At 33.1% G+C, this 10,377-nt stretch overlaps 1 protein-coding gene across 1 annotated transcript; it reads left to right on the forward strand.

Annotated features, from left to right (window-relative positions):
• Positions 1-156: 156 nt before the first annotated feature.
• Positions 157-10,247, forward strand: LOC100183579 (thimet oligopeptidase). Its single transcript, XM_002130584.4, has 15 exons — positions 157-497; positions 1,189-1,450; positions 3,544-3,669; positions 4,952-5,078; positions 5,476-5,584; positions 6,024-6,175; positions 6,380-6,527; positions 6,750-6,864; positions 6,984-7,109; positions 7,427-7,617; positions 7,784-7,908; positions 8,269-8,391; positions 8,826-8,969; positions 9,281-9,435; positions 9,744-10,247. The coding sequence occupies exons 1-15, from the start codon at positions 311-313 to the stop codon at positions 9,913-9,915; spliced, it is 2,262 nt and encodes a 753-aa protein (XP_002130620.1). The 5' UTR covers positions 157-310; the 3' UTR covers positions 9,916-10,247.
• The last annotated feature ends 130 nt before the right edge of the window (positions 10,248-10,377 follow it).

The following is a 10,377-nucleotide window of genomic DNA, read 5'->3' on the forward strand; positions in this document are numbered from 1 at the left end:
TCCATCGCCTCCGACATCTGCTTCGTTGGTTCCATGATCTTCAACGACAATTTACTTTTTCAAAAACCACCAACAACCCTTCAGAAAAATCCCCCATCATAGAAATCATGCTTATTTATTCCCTAAATGACGTCATAATCGTGTCCGCCAAAAAACAGCACCTTTTTTTGAAGTATACTGAAAATTGTCATACTACAAAAAACAGCAGTTATTCGGATTGCTTGTATAATTGGAATTGAGATATGAATTAAATGTGTAGCTTTTAATTTCTAATACAAGAAAACCCCCGAAAGCGAAACACAAAAATCATATGTACCGTGTAACTTGTGTGTGCGTGTCTATTGTAAATCACGGCAACTTTTTTTGGGATATGAATGTGGCGCTTAAAGTTGTAAGTTCCAGACTTCCTTACAAGTTTGCTTCTTTGTTTGTCAAGTGTGTTACTTGTGTTGATAACCCAACAATTCGGTCACGTACATTTTTCACACAGAGTAAAAGTAAGTTGTAGGTATTATTAAGGTATAATCAGCTTTATATAGGCCTACACAGTATCGTAACACACAGTCACAAACAAGGTTTATTTACGCGAAGCAATATCATTATTATCCATTGTTTTATGAATGGATCAATATGCAAAAATATCATTTACATTTAACATCCCACAGCCTGACAGCCATGGCTGAAAACATCTTTCCTCTTAATTTTTGCTTGATTTAATTAATATGAGAATCTGTACATGTAGTTGTAGTTTGCAAACCTCTACAACTATATGATCATACAACAAGAGTAATTTTAATTAGCCAGTGTTCGTAATCTTTTCTATTGGCTTTTAGGAACAAGGATATTGGTTATGGTAAATAAATAATATAATAAATGAATAAATGTAATTTACTTTGTCCTAGCTTGAAAACGCCAGTCACTATAACAAGGGTGTTTTTTACACCTCTTGCCATTTCACAAGTTACCATGTATGTTACTTGGTGTGTGATTATTTAGAGGTTTCTTTCCCTTTTTTATTTGCGGCTGATAATTTGGACAATTCATTAGCAACCACTGAGTTGAAGCATTTGATGTAATTAAACATTTTTATGTTAGAAGATTTTGTTATGTTAAGTATGTAATAGTGTTTACGAAAATTGTATTTTTTATTGATTTAAATAGCCTGAGTGATTAAAATATATTTTGTAGAAAATCATAGAAACGCTTGCATTGCAATTAGAGCAAGTAACAACATTCGAAGCTTTGCATCTGTATTGACAACCATGGTACAACCTTTACAAAATCAAAGATGGGATTTGAGTGCTAAAGAAATCAAAGAACAAGCAGATGCGCTGATGGAAAGTATGAAAGCTGTGTATGACCAAGTTGCTGCAGTGTCTGTTCATGAGGCAACTTTCGAAAATTCTATTCTTCCAATATCAAACCTGGATGTTACATCCTCTGTTATAAGGTTAGTTGATCTATTTAAAGTTGTCGTTTATTGACTTTATACAGGATTTTCAAAATTAATTCCTGGTTTGTTTACTACCTAATTGAAATGATTGTTTGAATTGGTGAAGTCAAAGTGTTCAATAAGAGATCATAGATCTAATGAATGAGCACGGCTTAAACTAATTAGTATAATATAGTAGGGTGGGGGGGAGATGGGACACCTTTAACACATAATTTCTCAATAACCTGATCGTGTTTTAAACAATTAACAACGGTCTGTGGAAATTGTAAGGATACGCTTTCATAATTCTTTGAATTTTCTTTGTTTACTACCAAAAAAGAGAAAACAAAATAAAAAGGTGTCCCATCTTTCCCCACCCTACTATATTAATTGATCCTTTTACTACAACGATCGACTGGGCTCAATTAAAAAAAAATCTGAAGTAACCAACAAAACGGGTTCTAGTCGCCATTGGTGACTGTAGAGCAGTAGGCTCCTGTAGAGCAGTATAGCTCCTGTACCATGTGTTTATTGTAAACTTACACTAGTTAACGTTGTTGTCGGTTAAAAACATTTGTTTTTATGAATTTAGACAAACCGTAAACACGCAGCAGCCTAATTATGAAATGTTAAAAGTTAATATTAATCATATAATGCTTAATTAAAAATAATGTTCCAATTACGATAAATGATAATAAGGTATAAGAGCAGTGTTTTTGATGCGTTCCCACTTAAATGGAAATAGTTTGATTCAGGCGTGAATCAAAGTGAGGATTCCTTATCTCACCAACACGTGCGGCCCAGGCAGACAGTATAACCGCTGTCTGGACAATCTGGTTACTGGATCTACTGGCCTAACGGTTATGGCACCCGCTATTATAGCCTAATATCCCGGGTTCGAACCTTGCCTGTCGTAACAATTATTTTGGATTTATTTCCTTTTTATTTATATTTGCGCACTAACGTAAACAAAGCCAAAAGTACCGATTACTGTGCTACGGGTTCCCGACGTTCCCGATGCATGGCAGTTTACTTGACTCGTAGGCGTTATGATCATTAATTACTCATTGATTGGACGATTTCATACACTATGATTTATGAGACTAAGCTTTGTTGGAATTAATGTATCGAAAACAATCGATTAATCAATGTTAAAGTACATTTTAACCACGAATTAGCGCATTAAACAAACAGAAAAGTAATCGTTAATTACTCGCTAATTAGGCGAACGTATGCAGTATGGTTTATAAAACTATGCTTAAATTCAAAATATTTATTACAGTACAATCATTTTATCAAAGTTTAAGGTGCATTTTGAATTTGGCGCATTTGATTAAACAGTAAAGTAATCGGTAATTAATCGCTAATTATGCGGTTTTAAATCTAAAAATGTAGTCTAAAAATTCTAAATATATAATATGATTTGATTTCAATCAAGAGATTAAAGAATAAATGAAATGAGAATTGCGATAAGTGCGGAAAAAAATCGCTCTATTAGCAACAACAACGCCAAAACAACTGTTCGACAAAAAGGATCTATATGACCACTACCGTGCTTAATAACGTCACTTATAACTTGATGACGTCATTTTTTGCACAACATGTAGAAGCAAATAAAGTTAGATATTACACACAAAAACATATTGCTGCATAATACCTAAAAACTTGTTAAAACAGCTTACATAGCCGTCTTTGCGTAAAACCAACATTTTAGCCAGTTACTTAGACGGGCAAGCCCCAGAGCAACATTGAGATCAAATAAAATCGCTTTTATTAGACAGAATGACATTAAAGCCATAATTTTAGGGCAGAATATGGACCATCTTCTAAAAAATCCTTTACAGGTTTCAAATCAAGTTTAGTAAAAAATTTTAAATGCTATAATGCCTTTTTGAACTGGTATATTGGTAGATAATTTCTTCCTCTTTCAAATAAACCAACTATAAGTCAACCTATGAACATTTTTGTGAACACTTGTTTCAAAATGCATATTTGCATTACTCGTCTCTAAGGAGTTAAGAGAAATGGCCGCACAACCGCTATTCATGTGACGGTTCAGAAGGCAGAACACCTGTTTTAATAAAATGTTGTTTAAACATGATTTTATTTAGAAACAACTTGGATTTTTATCAGCACGTTCATACAAACAAGGAGCTTCGAGATGCAAGTACTGAATGTGATAAAAAGTTGTCTGAATTTGAAATTGAGTTGAGTATGAGAAAAGATGTTTATGACCGGTGGGTAGAAATAATAAATATATTGTATTCCTCAAATTCATATTTTTAATATAAAACTATATCTTGCTAATCTCATATGATCTTATGTTCGTATAAGATACTCTGACATTTGTTAAAAAAAACTCCAGGTAAAAATTGAACATCTAATTGTTCATAGCACGATTTCAAAGATGTAGGTGCTGTATCCATATTAATACTTCTACAAACACTTGCCCAGTCTGCCTATTGAAAAGGCAATGCTGGGCATACTTATAATAACAAAGTTTTACTTTATATGTATATATATATTATATTTAATTTCCTTTTATTATTATATAGTAAAGTATGGTAATAAAAAACAATGGGGTACTTGGGGTAAGAAAGGACAACCAGCCAAGCCCCGCTAAAAAAACGTTTTATCGCAAACAGCTTTTGTGGGGAAAAAGGTCATTTATGTGGCTTATATTTTATCCTAACTGTCATTCAAGGTGGTAATTATTTTTTCAGTAAAACACAAAATAATAAATCAAACAAAAAACTGACAAAAGAACTTTTTTGTGTGAAGGCCTTTCGTGATAAATTTATTATGAATGCAGGCAGTTTCGGTAAAGTCAGGATATCATTTAGATTTTAAACAGCCTTTACCATCTAGTTAAACCAAGTGTGATGCTCTATATAGGATATGTAACTTATAGGCTTTGTTTTTAGTCCAATAAACATTATTTGTGGTCATAAATTATAAAACAAAAGCTTTAGGAAAAGGCTGTGTATAGGATATATTTTGATTTTGTGAAAAAAAGATGGAAAGTTGAGGTTTGTGAGAAAATATAGACTACATAATACCTAAGTTGTGTGACTAATATTGTATTATTACCCTGTACTTCCATTTTTGTTTATTTAGCTTTTTTTGATTAAGTTAAGTTGCTTTGAAAACATTGTTTTTCATTGCCACGCTAATGTTTTTTACCCCAAAGCCAGGGGGGAGTTAAAAACAAAGTAATTAGTAGAAATCCTACAATCATTTTTGGACATCAAGGTATGATGAATAGGCCTACTGTTCCTCCAGACTAATTTTTTTTTATTTTTTTATTTATTACTTTGGGAAATTCGAAAGTTTATGTTTTATGTATTTTATTACCCCACTTTACTGTATAGGCCTATAGGTGTTCAAATCTTTGTAATGTCACAAAAATGCAATATATTTAAATTTAGATTAAGAATTATTTAAAATATTGGCACATGTATGTGTCACTTTGTGTGTAAATAATATTTTGTGAAACCATTTATTGTTGTTGATTGGCAGGGTGGTTGCTGTGGAGGGAAGTAATATGCAATGTTCCAATGAAGGTAAACGTCTTGTCACCAGGATGGTTAAACTGGGTAAAAGAAATGGACTTCATCTTGATGATGAAACTCAAGCTAAAATAAAGGTAACAATAAGTTAAAGATTGCAAGTAATGCATAACATGTCTGTGGGGCTTTCTGTATAATTGTTTAATGATGTGTTATTACTTCACGCGCTATGGTAGTTACTTTGGTACAGCAATTACGTTAGGTTGTGATGTGTCTTGTTTAATATTTGTTTGTACTTTGTACATACTCATTGTTTTAGTTTGTTAAACCTGAATAAAGTAAGTTAGTATTTAATAGTATATCATTGTGATTATGAACATATTGAAAAAAATTTAGTTTTGTTACTAATATTGTACCTTTTGGTGTTTTTTAATTTAATTCCTTAAGTTCATTTCATAGCTTAATTTTTTTGTATGTTTTTTGTTATTTCACTGGTCTCAGAAAAGATTATTAAATCTACTTTATTTATTTCAGGCAAATAAAAAGCGACAGACCGAGATTGGTATAGATTTTCAGAAAAATTTAAACGAAGAAAGTGAAAAACTTTTGTTTGAACCAGAGCAACTTGCCGGACTACCAAATGGTTGGAAGGGTTAAAATATTTAAGTTAAAAATTGTTCCACGAATATACAGTAGTTAGCATATATAATTTTCAAAGCACTGTTGCAAACTCCCATTTAAAAATACCTAAACCAACATCACAGCAAAACATTTGGTGAACTTTTTTTAAATAAATTATATCGGGTTTTGCTTAAATCTGCTACCACTGTAGAGTGAGTGAGTGTGTATTCTTTCGTGAAACTATTATTGATAATTACTTTAAATCAAGAAGTGAACCAATGGTTTGTTTAAATTATCAGACATTTAAAGAAAGCAAACGGCCATAAATATACATGGTGTGTGCCGTGTGGTCTCGCAACCATCATGGAGTTGCATATATAGGATACTGTTTGCCTTTTGTATAACCCCAAATTCTTCAATCATCCGCAGTAATTTCTGACTAAAACACCATTTCTTGATAGACTTCATCAAATCTTTAAACAAAGACAAAGACAGTGGAAGCAAACTAGTGGTAACATTAAAATATCCGCATTATTTTCCAATCATGAAGAAATGTTCGGTTTCACAAACAAGGAAAGTGTTGGAAACAGCTTTTAACAGTCGCTGTAAAGAAGTAAGATTGCCGAATGATATTCAAACGTAACTTCGTTAATTATTCAACCATGTAGGCAGTATCACAGATTTGTTTTGTTACTGAGGTAAAATTTTGGAATTATTTTTTAAATTAAAAAGTAAAAAAAATACTGTAGGGGTAAAAATGAGTGAATGTCACAAACTCGCAAATTAATGCTGCTTTAGGTAACTTCTATTTTTTCAGCAAAACAGTGCAATTTTGGCTGAGTTGGTTAAACTAAGAGCAGAGAAAGCAGCAATACTTGGTTATGAGAATCACGCAGCATTCGTTCATGATATGAGGATGGCAAAACATCCAGATAATGTCATTAAGTTTACGAATGAACTTGCAGGTGATTTTGTTATGAAATATTGTTCTGTGTTCCTGTAATTTCCTGATGGAATAAAAAAGCGCGGAAAAGATGATCTATGTTTAGGTGGGAATCCCAGATTATACTTTCTGCATACCACCCTTAGTGTTTCTGCCAAATTATGTTATCATTCCCTTGGTATACACAACACACAAGTACTAGTGGTTAATCTATGCGGTTTCATTTTGTTCCAAATATTCTCAGAAAAACTACAACCACTGGGAAAATGTGATAGAGATGAAATGCTTCGTTTAAAAAAAGTGGAATGTAAAAATGGCAACGAGGAATTTGACGGTGTGATTAATATGTGGGACTTAAGGTAATAACGAACATTTTGACGTCCGATTCATGTAACCTTAATTAAATTCTCTTAAGAGCTTTTTATTTTCATTACTTTGCCTAGCAGCAAACGTTTATGTGTTTATGTTTATTTTGCAGATACTTTATGACCAAAATTGAGGAAATGAAATATTCAGTTGACCATGACAAACTTAAACAATATTTTCCCATTCACATTGTAACCAAAGGATTGTTGAATATCTACCAAGAACTGCTCGGTTTAAGGTAGTTATGTGGCATATTTTGGTTTGTTTAAAATTTAAAAAAATTGTGATATTATTTTTCTCATCCTGATGCAGTAGCACATTGGTTAGATTGCTTACTGCCTTGATACCATTTGTAGGTGTGTGTATTCCGACACTTAGTCTATTTTTTACCCAGATGGTGTTAATACTTGTTTAAATCAGCACTGATATTAAAAACAAAACCAATTTAAAAAACAACCACCCCCATAGTGTATTATACAACACTTGTAATGTGTTGTAACTTTAAATTAGGATGATGCTGACAGTCTTTAAAATAAATAATTGATTATACCAAAGATATGAGCAAGTAGATGATGCGCACGTGTGGCATGAAGATGTTACGTTATACTCCGTGAAAGATGATGCGAGTGAAAAGTTAATCGGACATTTCTTCCTTGACTTGCATCCAAGAGAAGGAAAGTACGGACACGCTGCTTGCTTTGATTTAATACCTGGATGTTTGAAAGCAGACGGAACACGACAGCTTGGTAAATGAATGTTATTAAAACACACCAGAAGGTCTAAATTATACAAAAACTTTATTCATTTAGTAATTTATGCCTCCTCAACCTACAATGCTTAAATATTGTGGTGAAAGTTACAGCCATGTGTTCAAAAGTCTTTCTAACTATGCTAAGATATGTTGTATTACAGCTGTAGCAGCGATGGTTGCAAATTTCACGAAACCAACTTCCGATGCTCCGTCATTACTCACTCATGATGAAGTTGAAACTTTTTTTCATGAATTTGGTCACGTGATGCATCAAATATGTGCAGAGGTAACATGTGGAAACAAAAGTAATTCTACCAAATAAAACATTTTATCAAAATAGTTAACAATGACTATTTAAAGTTGCCGCAATTAAGAAGGATTGCCAAGGGGTCCAGGGGAGATTTTAACAGCTTTGAGTGAGCGTGCACTGAAATGATATACTTCTTACAATAACAATTGAATATTAATCGGCAAGTCAGTGGCAAAGACCTTTTTGTTTATGACTCCGGGATTAGGTGTGCTGTTCTCAAGCTTTTTATGATACAGATACTTAACTATTATGTTGTATGCTGTTTATAAGATAACTATGAGGTTTCACGAGCACACAAACCATCTGTTAAATAAATGATTAAACAATATAACACAGGCAGAATATGAAATGTTTAGCGGAACAAGTGTTGAATGTGATTTTGTGGAAGCCCCTTCCCAGATGTTGGAAAACTGGTGTTGGGAATATGAACCACTCAAACAAATGTCACAGCATTATGAAGTAAAGTATTTACTGAGGCTTGAACTTTTATTTCCCTTTTTGTTGGAATTAAAGTATTTTTGTATTAATTATATTGTAGCAGATTAACTCATTTTATATTTAGTGTACAGACAACAGCTGAATCTCTAATACCATATTTTTCCCTCCTGACCAAACAATTTAAAAAGCCATCGTTGCTTATATTTCATTCTGTGACATCCCTGGTGATGCTTGAGTGCACATACGTTTATTACAATGGGAAATAGTGTAGCATTTATAATTATAATATAACACTATGTGTACAGTATTATTTAAAAGTGGCCTATATGGCTTTTAACAAATATCAGAAGGTCAGTATCTCACCTACAATTGTATCCGTTTTTACAAACTTTCTTGCCATAAGTAAAGGTAAGTTTACCTTGTTTTTTGTTCTTCATATTATTTATATTTATAAGGATGGAAGTGAAATACCCCAAAAGTTGATTGAATCTTTGATCAAGTCTAGGAATGCAAACACTGGTGTCTTTTATCTGAGACAAATTGTTTTAGGAACCCTTGACCTGAATATTCATATGTGTGACCATGCAGATATTGTACAGGTGCGATGCATAAGCTTCTTTTATGTTGACTGACTAAAACCAAACTGTTGATGACAAAAACTAAAATGTTTTTACAAAAGAAAATGAAAAATAAACTCATACAAAGATCTAAACTACCGAAGGTTAATTTAAGGGTTTAAAAGGTTTTAAATGGAAGTGTAAGAAATGACTGCATGATGAAAAGGGAACCATGCTCTACTGGGCAAATAAATTGTGACACAGATTTGGAATGTATTAAAGGAGGGGGTGTCTTCTAAAAATCGTGAGCCTAAATAGTAGGTGAGTAATGAGTTTATATTCCACTATTCCAGGTATATGCTGATGCTTGCAAGAACATTCTTTGTATTCCTGCTACAGAAGGAACCTGCATGCCAGCAACTTTCGGTCATTTAGCTGGTGGATATGATGCTCAATATTATGGTTACTTGTGGAGTGAAGTGTTTTGTTTTGACATGTTTTACTCCAGGTAGATGTTGGTTGCTTTTCTGTGCTAGTATAGTCTATAGTAAGACCAGATCCCCTTTACCAAAGGTTCAATGATGCTACCAATGCAGTCATGCTTGAGCCTGACACTAAACTCTATTTGCTTCAACCCAGCGGTCGCTTTGATTTTTTCAATTTGATAATTATATGACAACAGTTACCCACAAAGTTTTGTGATAACTGGTAAGCAGGCAAAGTGTATAAAACCACTGCCATTTTTAACTCTTAAATTGCCGCACCACAAAGCACAATGATAGACAGTCATCATCATCCTATGTTATGTTGCATTAGATTTAAGAAAGAAGGAATCATGAACCAGAAAGTTGGTCGTGATTACCGAGAGAAGATTTTAAAACCCGGAGGTTCAATTGACGCAGAGCAGATGTTGAGAAACTTTCTCGGAAGAAATCCAAACCAAGATGCCTTTCTTCAAGCAAAGGGATTATCAGAAAAATCTTCCTAGTTTGTGTTTTGGATTTTGAATTAGTTAATAAATGTGAGTGGTTAGTTTGGCACCAGATAAGGAATCTTTACAGAATTGTGTAACAGTAAACCCACATTTCTAAAGGAGCATTTGTGTTAGTTATGGGGAAATACGACATATTATATGCTAACGGTATCTATCTTATGCCACAGTAGGCCTACTATGCATAAAAAGTTTTACAAACGTAATGAAAGTTTGACACAATTTGGAAATAACAAAATATTGTTGCAGTATAGAATATGTGCGTCTCAAAATGGTACGAATACGTTGGTGTTTTTTGTTATTACAGTCATGTTATAGTTACAACTTCATTATCTAGCCCTACCGCAATTATACGTCTTTTTTAACGCTGCCGGAAACTAATTGAAACGATCGAACCGGGCAAGCGTAAAAACTAGACTAGACAAGAGAAAAAGTCGACAAAGGAAGCCTTTGTTTACG

The sequence above is a fragment of the Ciona intestinalis genome, chromosome 8 (genome assembly GCF_000224145.3).
Source record: "Ciona intestinalis chromosome 8, KH, whole genome shotgun sequence".
NCBI classification, from domain to species: Eukaryota; Metazoa; Chordata; class Ascidiacea; order Phlebobranchia; family Cionidae; genus Ciona; species Ciona intestinalis.